Below are 14953 nucleotides of genomic sequence, written 5' to 3'. Positions count from 1 at the left end.
TTACATTACTCGTATTTTAAATCTGAATAATAATTTACTTTTTAAAGAGTTATTTGGAGCATACGTGAACTTTTAAAATAAATTGACTAAAATTGAAAAACAAAAAATTTAGAGGAACTACAATTTGAAATAAAAAAATATTTGTAGACTACTAAAAATAAAATTTGGTATGTTTAATTTAGACAGTGCCGGCTACTAGCATGTGCAGGGTGTGCTACGTAGCCGGGCCTCAGTTTTATCGGGGCCTCAACAAAAATTTATATGATAGTAGATCTCTGCAAAATTATGAAAAAAATTTATTCACAAAAATAAAATAAGAACTCAATATTTTTTTTAACCTGTCTTTGTTAAAAAATAATTTCAAAGGCCCAACTAAAATGGCTAAGCTTCCGGAAAAAACATAAAGTGAACAAAAAAAATACAACATGAAGATTTGTTTCGATGAATTTACTTCAAAAACTGCTATAGAAGTTAAGTGTTGCGCTTACGTAGTTAAAATGTATTTTGTTGTGATTAATTAAAATATGAATATTTTGTATGTTAGTTATAAGGATGACAATTTTTTATGTCATTAATGTTATTTACAATTTAAATAAAAATTATTCTTTCTAAATTTTTTGCATTTTTTTTATTAAGGCTTCTATTCTTAATATTCAGAGCCGGGCCTCCACGGGACCGACCCTGAATTTAGAGGAAACAAAAACATATTTATTCATTGGAGCGTGTAGTTGGATATATGTGTTGCCTCATTCTGGGCCAATAAATATGACCCTCGCTTTGTCGCCCCTATCTCGTTAGCCACTCCTTCTTTCTCAATAGCAACCTTAGTTTAGTCTTTGGTTGGTGTGCGACTATGAGTTTCTAGGCCTGTGCGATATTTGTGTCCACCTCATATCTAAATATTCAAAGCTAAATATTTTCCTCATTGTGATTTTCTTGAAGCTAAGGTGGAATATAATCCTAGTTTTATTTGGAGAAGTCTTTGTAATTCTAAATTCATACTTAGAGATGGTAGTAGATGGAGAATAAGGGATGGCAAGAGTATTGAATGAAAATTGGTTGTCAGATGGTTCTTGCTTAACCTCACGAAGATAATGTTGGAATGCACCTTTAAACACTTCAACTTTTTAGCCTTATAGTGTTGCTAAAATTTTAAATAGGCCTCTTTAATTCATCGGCAACGGAGGATAGAAGGCTTTGGCGTGTTGAACAGAATGGGGAATATTCGGTTCGAAGTGCTTACAAGCTTTGTACTTAAGAGCTCATTGACACATATCATCTCCGATTGAATGGAGCATGGAATCTGATCTGGAAAATTAAAATTCCAGCTAAGGTTAAGAACTTTATCTGGAGGATCTGCAGAAGATGTATACCAACTCGAGTTCGGCTTCGCGATAAAGGAGTTAATTGTACAACTGACTGTGTGTTTTGTAATGACCATGATGAAGATAGTAAGCATCTATTTTTTACATGTCCAAGTAGCTTGAATGTTTGGAGCATGAGTCATTTTTTTCCTACTGTCACTGCTGCTATTAGTAGTGCTTCAGATGCTACTGATTTGATTTTCCAACTGCTGTCTCACATCTGACGAGGCTTCCACATTTTCTTGCATACTTTGGAGTATACGGAAACAAAGAAATAATAAATTGTGGAATAATACCATTAATGCTCAAAATTTTGTATATATGCGTGCCATAAATTTACTACATGAATGGCAATTGGTTCATGAAGCTACAGACAATGCATCTGCATATGTCATTATGATGCACAAGTAGTGAAATGGACAAGACCAGCTATTGGACGTGTTAAGTACAATATAGATGCTTCATTCTCATCCCAAAACAATGAAGTGGGAATTGACACGTGTATTAGAGATGAGTTCGATGCTTTTGTGTTGGCTAGGTACGGCCAATTTACTCCGGTATGTGCATTTCACATTGGTGAAACTCTTGTTCTACTTTCGGCTCTTGCTTGGGTTCATGAATTGAATTTAGGACCGGTTGATTTTGAGCTCGATTCGAAAAAAGTCGTTAACATGTTCTCTGCCGTACACAGGATGCTATTGAATTTGGTGTTATAATCTCCCGTTGTAAGAGTCTATTTTCTAATTATTATAGTAACTCTAGTGTTGAGTTTTTTAGGCGACAAACATATGAAGTTGTTCATAGTTTAGTTAAAACGGCTACATTTACCGTTAGTCCCCAAATTATAGTCGATATATCACATTGTATATTGAACACATTTTGATTAATAATATGCTATAAGCACTTTATCTTCAAAAAAAGAATATGAAAAATTTTGTCTTAAAAATATAAAAAGTATGAATTTTTTTTTACTGGATATGAAAAGAAAATGTAGGAATATTAACATACTATTTTTTTTTTTTATAAGATAAAAATACTAAAACTTAGAATTTAAGTAGGAATATTAAATCTAAATCTACATCCATTAAATACAGATAATTGACATATACGTTTACTTTTGCTATTTATACACTCGTTTACGAAGTATCAATAGTGGTAAATTCGAAATATCAGGAGCCGCACATGTATGCCGGGGTGCGAAAAGTAAAACTCATATTTTTGTAAAGCTCAGCCAGCCCAACCCAACCCAACCCAGCCCTAGTGGTTGTTTTGAATATATTTATGGTATTGCTAATATTATTGAAATAGTTTAGCTTATTGCGATGTATTTGGCCTCATGCCAATCAAAGTCTCTGAGCTGAGTAATCTTATGATAAATTGTATTTGACCCTATTTCTCTTTAAAAGAATTAGAGAAATAAAGTAAAGAAGTAGAAAATAAGGAGAAGTTGGGTCGAACACAATTTTTTACTTCTTTACTAAGGAGAAGAAAAAAGTAGAAAAAAAGTAGACCTAAGTCCTGTTTGTGTTGCTGATTTATTAACTACTTTTTTTTTTGAATTCATATGGATTTAGGTTAAATTTCATGTGGATAGGTTGATTGCAATATTAAGATGAAATGAGGAATGAATTGGATGTTCTTGTGGTTAGTTTACAAAAAGGTCAAGCATTGATGTTTCTCAAGTCAATTTACCAGAGGCTCAAAAGCATGTTAGATTGGGGATATTTGTAGTTGAAGAATTGCTCCGTTGGTTTTGGCCAATGATATACAAAAAAAATTGTAACACTCAATTGGTAGTGTGGGAAAAGATTATTTGTGCAGTGGCTATTTAGAATGACCTGCTTTATGCAGGTTAAGTGTTTTCACTTCAACTTTAAGTTGTAACAAGCATACTTTTGTGTGTTATGTCTAGACAACAAGCAGAATGGAAGAATCATTTTCCCAAGTACCATTCTAAATGAGATGTCTTTCTTCTTCCAATTTGCTTGTTGTCTAGGCATAACACAACAATAGAGTACTCGAATTTGATGATATATTTGTCTGTTAAAAGAAATGTACAATAGCTTGTATATGCCGCAGTTTTTTCTCCAAGTTCTGACCCCAACAATGCAGGAAACCCCAACACTAAGATACCAGCAATGAGTGATCCATCCTGCAAATTTGAATTAAAAACTAGCAGCTCCCAATACTAAAGCACTTATACTACAAAATCAACAATTAGACAAGCTTTGAAGAGCTGATGTTCCTGTATAAAATCGACAATTAGACAAGTATATGGTGTGAAAGTTTGTGTGTTGTATTAGTGGGAAAATATTTGTGTAATAACTATTTTGGATGACCTGCAAAATTATGCAGTAACAAATGCTTTAGTGTTCTACCAATACAAATATGTTAATTATTTAATCCCATTTCATGTCAGTGCACAAGAATTTTAGTTAGTCCCTGCAAAATTGATATTTCAATCTTATTTGACAGTTTACTGCACAAGAATCCCATTTTTGTATAATCTTAATCACGTGATTCCCACTCTCCACTTAAACTTAAGATCTAATCTAAGGGCTGAGATTTAACACTCTCACCCTCTCATTTTAAAACCCCTCTCACTTGATAGTTCCTCTATGTATATATAAATGCATAAAGCAAAACAAATAGCGCGCAATCGTGAAATAGATTATGGCAAAATAATTCCCAATGACATAAATATGAAGTTATATAAATGTGAGTGAAATGTGAATCATTAGTCCTAGGTGAGGGACTAAGGAAAATAGAATTCAGTAACATATACATAATATGGGGAATTCACTATCTATAAAGCCATCATAATGTAAGGGAGAAATATTACCAAGAACTGCCATCCAGAAGTGGACCAAGAAGGTAGCCCGGCAGCTTGTAATTATTTGCAATTCAATCAACTCCGGCAAGTATAATCGAAAGCTTTGATTGAAATGTCTATGCTAGAAACAATAACAATGTTGACATGAAAGAAAATCAGGGGCTGTCTCTACTTTTGGCCAAACATCTAGTATGCAAATTTGTTGCCGATTTTCCATTTCAACAACCTAGCCTATCAAAGGGTAATTTGTTTTACAAAACAAAAAATCAGTTCTAGTTCTGGATATAAAAGTGCCACAACACGGCATATAAACAATCTGTAGTAAGAATCAGGCTTCATATTTATCACTATGTGTTAAATCAAAAGTTTTACCTTGTAAAACATTTCACATTTTCGTATTATCCATTAAGAACTTCTGAGCAGTGCACTAGTAGAATTACTGGCTGTGCAACAGAGACAATACAAGAGGTGAACATAAACTCAATGCATCTTCATCTTAAGAGAATTCACAGTTCGAATTTTCAGCTTAAAGTTTGTATGTTTGCCTCCACTGGTAGAGTAACATTTATGTAAAAATGCAGTATGACATCCCGACCACTTGCTACAAAATGTGTGCAGTTCTTCTTGCTAGACTTCCAACGCCTGACTGATCCAAGTTGTAGACGCACCCCCTCCCAGTAGATTTATCATTCATCTCAGAGGATTTTGATATGAATGCACCCCTGCAGTGTCCACAATAGCTTCTGATATGCCAGCCTCCAAGTCAGGTTTGCAATGCACCTGCCAAGCTTTTTAAAAACAACTTTATTGCCTCTACAGTTACGATGCCAAGTAAATATCCCTTCAGTGGAATGAATATCTAGCAGCATATCACAAGTATCCACCACTCTTGCAAAATCAGCAGTTATAGAGTTAAAGAACATGACATCTATTTGATTACCCGACACAAGGGACTTCGCATTGTTGATGCTTTTAAAGATAAATGATTAACTTGACATGGGAAAGTGGGATACATTTTTCAATTTAACAATACAAACTCTCATTTTATCCAAAAACAAAAAACAATATTTACTGTCAATGAGTTAACACACACATATATATCATTACAGAAGTAACAAATTCCAGAGAACACGTCATTATTCAACTTCAGATTTCTATATTTTACTCTGATAATAAATCCGTACAAAAACAATGAGGCTCTAACTTATTATTTATCAATACAAGAAAATTTCAGAGAAATTGGTTGTTTCTCAGCAAAACCAGTGCTACATCATGTATGTATGTAACCCGAAAAATCCAATAGCTACACTCTATCATGAATCCCAGCTCCTAATTACAAAAAATTCTATTCCTTATCTCTTCATGTTTCCTATTCTAAATTTTGAAAAAAAGCTACAAACTAGATATTCTGTTACAGATGTAGATGTCTTCCATGACCATTGGCAGTGTGATTTGTTATACCTTCTAAGCCACAGGAAAATATGCCAAATTGTTTTCTTTTTGTTTCCAAGTCCATATCAAGGAGCATATCATCGCACAAACCTAACAACTGTAACCGTTAAATTAGGTTTCTACAAATTCTCATATTGTGCTCCATTCACTTGTGCAAATATCCTTTCCATATTACGATGGATCAATCATCATCTTCTGTTAAAGAAGCAAATGAAAAGGGCTTGAACTTGTAGCCATCACCATGGTATAATTTATTTTGAAATTCTACCCAGTGAAGCCGCAGGGCATGAAGAAAAGCACTGAGACTCTCCATCATTAGTATAAGGTAGTTGCAAAGACAAAACAGTTAGCCCCACTAACCCAATGACGAGATTGTCATGCCTGTTTTAATTGCAACCAGAAATGACATTAATAATTAAAGAATAAGATAAAAATGTATAAATTCCAACAAATGAATACATACATGCAGAGATGGATAACTCCTGCTGTATAAGGTGTCGAGCGAGCAAAGGTAGTGACAATGACAACAAGTGCAGAAAAGCAATAGCGGAATGATGGCGTGAAGTGGCAATGCAACCAATGGTGTTAAGCTGTAGAAGGTGCGCAACAATGGAGACGGTGATTAGGGTGCCTTAAGGTGGCAATGGTAGTGATGAATGGTGAAGGGTGATGAGCAGCTGAGGCAGTAACAGTGACAAATAGGGTTGGGTATCGGAGGTCGAGTATGTCGGGTGATGATAGCGAGGAGGGTGTCGGGTAACATTAAATCATCTTTCTCTCCAATGCAGTTTGACATATAATCCCATTCAACAATATTAATGCATTGGAAAAAAAAGAAACATACTCACCACAGAACTGCCATTTTCCAAGTTTGTAGTGTATCTTAGAGTCCATAAATCCCGAGCAGAAGCCAGTGTCATTGTAGCGCATATGTCTGGAGCAAACTTAACGTTTATGCACAAGGCTTAACAAATCATATATAAAGGATCCTACATTTCACATTTGAACACTAACCTGTGTGTAAAGAAGTTCAATTGTCCCTCCATTTCCAGCTGGGAACATTCTAAAAACTTCTGAACTCCGACAGTCACGAAACCAAGACGCACGATCTTTAAGGAGCTCCACAATCTATTGAAAATTTTCGGCAAGTCAAAAATTCAGACAGCTTACAAACATAAATAAATATCAAGAAATTAGTGAAAATATAAATGCATCTGACCCTTTTTTAAATACCTTAGCAGGTTCTAAACTGCCAAGACCACAGACTCGAACTGCCACTCTATTTAAGTGCTCGGTTGCTATCATTAAGACCAGGATAAAACAATTTCCATTCTGAAACACAACAGCATCCCCTGATTTCGATTTGGGGCACATACCGTGTGCATCAAATTGTGGGATGGGAGGAATTATGAAGTTAAGTATGCAGATGTATTACACAAGTGGCCATTTCTCAGTCTGAATGCAGATAAACTAGCTCAATCTCCACTATATATTCAAGGCAGGTGCAAGATGTCACAGTTTTAATTTATCCCCTTCAGAAATATACGTAAAAGTTGACAACTTTTGAAGTGAGGCGAACAATGAATTTTGACTTTAGAACACAAAATACATCAAAACTTTACCAATAATCCCGGCAAGAACAAGCGCCGTCGCTGAAACAATGGAATCTGTTATTATCCCTAATGACTATCTCTCTCCCTGTAACTTTTGAAATGAGTTTTATTGCCTCGTGACAATCACCGCATACACGAAGATTTTTAACAATGCGAATCACCTCTTCAGCACCAGTACTGATCAGTGCAAATGCAACAGCTAACTTTTCGCTATGACAGCCAAGGAAGTACTCTTTCTCCTCCTCCTCTACATCAAAGAGCACAAACTCGGTGGTTGGATTGTAACCAGCTTCTTTCAAGTCCTTAAATAAACTTTCAAGTTTTTCATATATCTTTTGTGATAATGGATGGGAAGTGTCTCCCACAAGGAATTCATGAACAACCCCGTCAACTTCAATCCAACTATATCCAGGTAACTTTTGCATTCCTTTCTCATTCAATGTTGACCTGATTTTTTCTGCCTCATCCCATCTACGACTTGCTGAATATATATTTGATAAGAGAACATAATGTCCTGAATTCCATGGTTCTAACTCAATGAGCTGCTTCAGCACATGTTCAGCCAACTGTGTTTCCCGATGCAACCTACATCCTCCCAACAATGCACCCCAAACAATAGCATTAGCCTTCATTGGCATACCCTTGATCAACTTATGTGCTTCAACCAACAAACCTGCACGGCCTAGGAGATCGACCATGCATCCATAATGCTCAATGGTAGGAATCACAGAAAAGACATGACTCATGCTATTAAAATAACGACGACCATCATCAACCAGACCAGCATGAGTACATGCACAGAGCAAACCAACAAAAGTATTTTCATCCGGCTGAATTCCACACTTTCCCATTTGGCCAAAAACTCCAAATGCAGCCCCAAAATGTCCATACATAGACAGTCCAGAAATAACAGCATTGAAGACCACGCGATCTTTCTCCTTCATCATTTTATAAACCCCCAAAGCCTGCTCCATGCTTCCACATTTTGCATAAAAGTCAATCAAGGAAGTACCCAGCACAGGGTTAGACAAAAACTCCTCATCATCCATCAAACCCTTAGCCCAATTTCCTAAGTCCAACGCTCCCAACCTCGCACATGAAGAGAGAACACCCACCATGGCAAAACAATCAGGTCTCACATTTACCTTCCTCATTTCAAAGAACAATTCAAGTGCCTCTCTAGGTAGCCCATTGTATGCATAACCCTGAATCATTGCACTCCAACAAACAACATCCTTTTCAACCATTCCATCAAAAACACAACGCGCTTCCTCCATACTTCCACATTTAGCATACATATCCACCAAAGAGGTAGCCACAAAAACATTCCTATGCAAACCACACTCACTCATACACCTATCTATCCACCTCCCACTCTCCAAATCCCCTAACCGCGCACAAGCCCGCAAAACACGAACAATAACAAAACCATCAGGTCTCAAACCCGTCTCCAACAACTCTCTAAACAAATCAACAGCCTCCCTACATTGACCAAACTCAATACACCCACAAATAATAGCAGTCCAAGATACAACATTTTTGTCAGCAATATCATCAAACACCTTCCGTGCATCCCTTAAAAACCCACATTTGGAGTAAAAACAAACAATATTCGTTTTCACAAAAACATCATAATCAAAACCAGTTTTAAAAACAAGAGAATGAATAGCTACACCCAATTGAAAAAGGTTGAGTCTTGCACAAGCTTTAAGAACAAAAGGGAAAGTGAAATTATCAGGAACAAGTGAGGCTTTATGCATTGAGATATAGAGTTGAACTGCGTCATGGAAACGGTCTTTGGTTACCATGCCGCGAATGATGGTGTTGTAGAGAAAAGTGTTCGGGTTTGTTGTTGTTTTGTGGAAAATAAGGATTGGGTATTGGGTGTTTGATAAGATTAAGGAAGAGCGGAGGATGATGTTGAGGAGGTGGTTGTCTTGGTTGAGGTTGAGACGGAGGAGACGGCAGTGAGCGAGCTTTACATGCTTCAGTGATTTGAATCCTTCTGCTAAGCACCATTTTTTCAGCTCTAAGGCCATTCTCCTATGAAGAATAAGAAGCAGAGTGAAGCTTTATGAACAGTTTACTGTTTTTAGTTTTTACCCTTTTTCTGATTTGTTTTTTCTAAAAAAAATAAAATTATTGGGTCAAGCCCCGACAACGGGGCTGGCCGGGCCTTAAATCCACTCATACTTTAAGATGAAATTATAAATATTAGACTACTTGACAAAAAAAAATCAAATTACATGAAATTATAAATTTTTTTTTTTGAATTAACATGAAACTATAAATTTGGTTTGGTTAAAAAAGTATAAATTCATTTTTTTACCCTTTAAATTAAGGGTATTTTTGTCATTCTAAAAATAATAAAATTATCTTTCTCATTTTCTATTCAATCAATAGAAAATACATTTCTTTCATCTCTATTTCTGAGTTCTTTCTCCTTTACAAAACTACATGATAAATTAATCAATCGTTAGTTAGTTCAGTGATAATTGACACTAAATTTTGTATGGAGATCACAGTTCAATTACCTACAACTACAACTGGAAGGGTGCGAATTGACCCCGAACCAAGTTAGTGGACCGAAAAAATTCAATTGTTTTATGACAAATGCTAAATAGTGCCCCCGGATCACTCTTTAAGCTTATAGAATTTTTATCGGAATACGTAAAGTCAACGCATTGAAAATTGTAGTATTTAACTTTTTGAATAAAAAATTTCTTTAAATGAAATGCTTAAAGAGTGCCCCGGGGGCACTCGTTAGCAAGACCTCATAGTAACATTTTTTCAGCATTCACAAAATCATGACAATAATTATCGTCGGATCTTGATCAAACCATCTAAATATCCAATAATAATCAAACGGTCAACAATTAACGACATTGTGACTTTGCCGACAACAGCAAATTATGGTCCAGGTTGGATATTGTACCACTATTGATATCATCCTCATCCAAAGTACAAAATGTAAAAGTAAAACCAAAACCTCACCAATCATTGAACTACAAGTACTTCTACAACAATGGGTCCCCCATACCCAATCATGGAAACTCAATGGGTCAAAAAAATAAAATAAATGGATAACAAATTTTTTCTATTTAATGTTGCTGGATATTCAAATTAGAGACTAATCCATTTTTACCAAAAATGAACTTAGTAAACAACTTACTAGTAGTAAATGTAAATGAATAAGAATGATAATGACATTGATAATAACAGAAAAATTTATTGAAAAACAAAAATCCTCAAAAATCAACAAAATGATATAGACTCCACAAAATCAAAAAGAAATTATAACAAAAACAAGTTTCAATGATTTGATGAAGTCCAATCCAATCCAATCCAATATCCGGTTCAATCTTGAAAACCGGTTTTAGCCCAAATCGCATTTCTCACTCTACTAAGATCGCGTCCTTTCAAAGTTCTTCCAACTCCTTCATGAACAGAAAACGAAGCGATTCTCTTTCTGGCAAGAAACTCATGCGGCGGAATCATTTCTTCATATCCTTCATCATCATCATCATAACCGTTTTCGTAATTCCGATTCTGTGATTTCTGTCTGTATTCATCTCCAAGAATCTTCGACCAATCAGGAACGTTAATCGGTAACGACGACGGATCTCTACCGGAAGAAGATTTTGTAGCGTGAAAACGAGAAGTGTGAATTGTTTTGCGAAATTCAGACTCGTTCAGACTCGTTGATGAGTTGTAAAGTTCGGACTCGTCGAACTCGAAGAGTGATGACTCAGTGACGGTTACAGATACGTTGTTGTTTGTTGAATTAGGAAGGAATTGATAGGTTGGTGTTCTAATGCGACGGTTATTAGTTGTTGCCATGTTTTTTGAGAGTGAATTCGATTGTGATGATGATGAAGTTGTTTTTGTTGTATTTGATGTGGTTTTTATAGAGAGGTTAGTGATTGGTTTTAGTTTGTGTATGTTTTTTGAAAAAGGAAATAAAGGGGTTAGGTTTGTTTTCTTTTGCATATAGACTTGTTGTGTGTGCATTTTTTTTGGAATGGATAAGACCGAGTGATGCAAATTACAGTTATACCCTTCTTTTGATTAGTGATTGAATCAGTCAAACTAATTTACTACTTAGAGAATCATTATTTTTTTAATTCATTATGTTTTTAATGTATTTAATCTATAATATAGACCAAAGACATTAAAAATTTAACGAATTTAAAAAACAAACTTTTCACTCCCTCCGATTCTAATTCTAATTATAAGATAAGACTCACTTTTTAGATACATTAAAAATTTGATGTATCTAGTTTATATTATTAATATTGTTTAGATATATTAAATTCTGAATGTATCTAAAAATGGAAAGATATTTTATAATTATGACTAGAGGGAGTATTATATTAAGCATCAAAGGAAGTAAATTTTTACGGGAGTAGCATAACTTTGACAATTAATATTTTTTAATCGTAGTATAAAAGTAATTATTATAACAAAATATAATATTTTAATATAAGAGCAAAAAAAACAGCATCTTATATGTCCATCGGGCTTTAATTATAAATAAATTTTATTTTTTATATTTATTAAAAAGTTAATGTATTTGATCTATAATTAAGGTCAAATACATTACTCCCTCCATTCCTTTTATTTATTTTTTTTAAGGCAATCTCCGTTCCTTTATTTACCATGATTTCGACATATTAACCTTTGTACTACTATCAAACAATCATAATAAATACACTCTTTTTACCTATATATAAGCGTGCTCATTTTATTAAAAACATGTTATTATTTAAAATTTTTCAAATATATCTTAATTAATATTATTATGTGTCATCCTCGTGAGTATAGTTCAATTAGAAATATTGGATATGATATGCAGATACCAAAATTCAAATATTAATACTATTATTGATTCATCTTAAAAAATAAAATTATGTTCACTATACTGACTTTATCTGGAAAGGCGAATAGACTAGCTTATAGCATTTAGCTTATAAGCTAAAAGCTATGTTTGGTAACAGTTTTTAAAAAAGAGCTTATAACTTATTTTTTAAATGTTATTCAAGTAGCTTATGAGCTTATAGTTTATCATATTTTCTTCCAATTTTATCCCTATCATTTTACTTTAAAAAATTAAATATTAATTAAATAATCTTTTTCATATCATTTCATACTTATAAGCTAGTTCAACCGCTAATTTTACAAAACACTACAAATTCAATCAGCTACCTTATTCACTATAAGCGAATAAACAAACTTATAAAATATACACTATATACTAGTTTATCGGTTATCCATTATTTTTTACCAAACAGAGTCATTACTAAAAAAAAATATCACTATGTATCTTGCAAAAATGAAGATTAACAACATGAATCAATAATGGAATGAAGGGATTGAATGAGGAGGGGAGGGTAGAGTTGGAAAGGTGTGGAATATGGATAATTGTTACGAGGAGATTGGGGGTTGGAAAAAAGTGGTCCACTTGTGTTGTTTATTTAGAGGTTCAAGATGATGACATGTGTGAAGCGGAGGTTTCGTGAGAAAATGAGGGTAAAGGCATGATGGCACGTGAACAAAGTATAGTCACTTGGATCAAGTGCTCTCACATCGCTTTCCATTTTCTGCCAGCTGGATGGATGTCCTCTCAAATGCGACATCCCTATAATTTTCATCTCATCTTTCTATATTATCCTTACTCTTACTAGCGGGCCAGACAGGCGCATTCCGCGCCTGCCTGTGTCTAACTTATGTCCAAAAAAATGTTTTATGTTATGATGAATTTGTTAATAAAAAATTTTTATTGCTAGAAAAATAAGGATATTGTTGGTATTATGAAAAATCGACACCAAAAATATTTGTATTATCTTTTTATATAGTATAGATGTAGTATTAAGTTGATAATCATTCATATATTGGCAACTCATTATGATTTGAATTTATTTTTTATTTTTTTAAATTGATTAGTTAATGAAAGTTGTGAAACTAAGTCAAGGGTAAAATAGGTATATTGAAAAGTTCATCTCAAACTCACCTATCCTTTTTATATATTGTTATAGATAAAGGGAGGGACCCCATCTGCTGCTCCTTATTCATTCTCATATACTCCCTCTTTCATGTTGTAATATACGGGAAACTTCATTTTCTAAATACATTAAAATAAGATCAATTTTAATCATCTAAAAAGTGAACTACTTATTACGTCTCAATTTGATTGACACAGTTGACTGTTTTATGCATGCTGATGCATAACTTTGACGATTAATATTTTTAATTATATAATAGTAAAAATAATAAAAATTTGATATTTTGAAAATACTCATTGAGACGAATCAAACATCTTATATGTTAATATTTATTTATTTTTATTATTAGAAAAATAAGATCAAAGCAACATGTGTAAATAGTGCACAATAGTTAACTGTGTCAATCAAATTGGGATAGACGGAGTATATTAAGAATTAGAGGAAGTAAAAAAAATTCTTAGATAATCACTTACAAAAAAATTACATCAGGTCATACTTACAAAAAAATATTATACTCCATTCGGTTTTATATACGTATAAGAAAAAGTTTATTTTATTTTTTTGATATAATGGAGGACTCAGTCTCAAGAAAGAATTATAGAGCAACTAGCCTGGAAGAGTAAATTTGTCTACATCTAAATAAAGAACATGACGATTTTGAGTTGGACAAGACTCATAAAATATCATAGTATCTCCTAAACCACACTTAATACTCACGAGATATATCAATTCAACAATAAATCTAAAAAATAATTTTTTTCTTCTTATATATAGGACTGGATGAAGTATCATTTAATTATTTTTTAAAATATTTATTTTACTTTTTGTGAATGTGGCCAAATGTAATTTTTTTAATCACGTGACTATTTGAGAATGGACAAAACTTACATGCATTGCTTTAGGTGCATTTCTTATTTTTCCTCTCGCAAAGAGGTATTTTTTTAAATTAAAAAACACAATGCACCTAAAACAATGCATATAAGTTTTGTCCTTTTAAATAAATATATATATATATATATATATATACTCAAGTATCGGTCAAGTTACTTAACTACTCTTGATTTCAAATTTAATCTTGAATTTGAACTAACATTGAGATTTATACTTATAATTTATAAATTTAAATGTTGAAAACTTTAATTAAAGAAATAATACAAACACAAATAAGATACCATAACGTTCTTTTTTTTAATATTAAATAAATAATACACAAATTGTTTTCTCTGATTTTCATGTTTTAATAATGACTTATGTCAAAAAATGTTTTAAGTATGACTCTTGCAATCATATGCAATTCTTTCGCTCTCGTGTATTAAATATGACTATTATAGTTATACACATCAATCACATTACTACATGCATAACACGATTAATATATTAGAATTCATTTTTTTTTTAATGTAATACTTACTATATACATAATTATTCACAGCCGCGACTAACATACGTATGATAGTTTTGTTATCCTAAATTATTTATTTTAATCAATTTGATAAATGTATAATGAAATGATTTCTATGCTTATATGTACTCAATTTATTCGTTCTAAATATAGGGAGCTTCTACGGTACATTTGAATAATTTGAATGTACCGGTACATTAAATTAGTATATTGATAAATTAACAATTATTTTTATGAATTATAAAACTATTAACCGATTATTGTATTTTAGAAATAATAATATAACA

At 33.0% G+C, this 14953-nt stretch overlaps 2 protein-coding genes across 3 annotated transcripts; both read right to left on the bottom strand.

Annotated features, from left to right (window-relative positions):
• Nucleotides 1-5333: 5333 nt before the first annotated feature.
• Nucleotides 5334-9374, bottom strand: LOC123897434 (putative pentatricopeptide repeat-containing protein At3g08820). 2 transcript variants are annotated; one of them, XM_045948076.1, is made up of 5 exons: nucleotides 6883-9374; nucleotides 6664-6777; nucleotides 6498-6583; nucleotides 6113-6239; nucleotides 5334-6030 (listed from the first exon to the last, which is right to left on the bottom strand). In XM_045948076.1, exon 1 carries the CDS (start codon nucleotides 9299-9301, stop codon nucleotides 7268-7270), a length of 2034 nt encoding a protein of 677 aa, XP_045804032.1. In that variant the 5' UTR covers nucleotides 9302-9374; the 3' UTR covers nucleotides 5334-6030; nucleotides 6113-6239; nucleotides 6498-6583; nucleotides 6664-6777; nucleotides 6883-7267. The 2 variants fall into 2 exon arrangements, with proteins under 2 accessions (XP_045804032.1, XP_045804031.1); XM_045948075.1 differs by lacking the exon at nucleotides 6113-6239 and having other exon boundaries at nucleotides 6883-9350.
• A 1060-nt stretch (nucleotides 9375-10434) lies between these two features.
• Nucleotides 10435-11245, bottom strand: LOC123897435. Its single transcript, XM_045948077.1, has one exon. The coding sequence runs from the start codon at nucleotides 11100-11102 to the stop codon at nucleotides 10620-10622; it is 483 nt and encodes a 160-aa protein (XP_045804033.1). The 5' UTR covers nucleotides 11103-11245; the 3' UTR covers nucleotides 10435-10619.
• Between the last annotated feature and the right edge of the window lie 3708 nt (nucleotides 11246-14953).

The sequence above is a fragment of the Trifolium pratense genome, linkage group LG7 (assembly GCF_020283565.1).
Source record: "Trifolium pratense cultivar HEN17-A07 linkage group LG7, ARS_RC_1.1, whole genome shotgun sequence".
NCBI lineage: Eukaryota > Viridiplantae > Streptophyta > Magnoliopsida > Fabales > Fabaceae > Trifolium > Trifolium pratense.
This window is presented reverse-complemented; position numbering and strand designations above follow the sequence as displayed.

Coding starts and splice junctions, on each gene's coding strand:
- LOC123897435 (XM_045948077.1), bottom strand. CDS start 11,102: ATGGCAACAACTAATAACCGTCGCATTAGAACACCAACCTATCAATTC.
- LOC123897434 (XM_045948076.1), bottom strand. CDS start 9,301: ATGGCCTTAGAGCTGAAAAAATGGTGCTTAGCAGAAGGATTCAAATCA.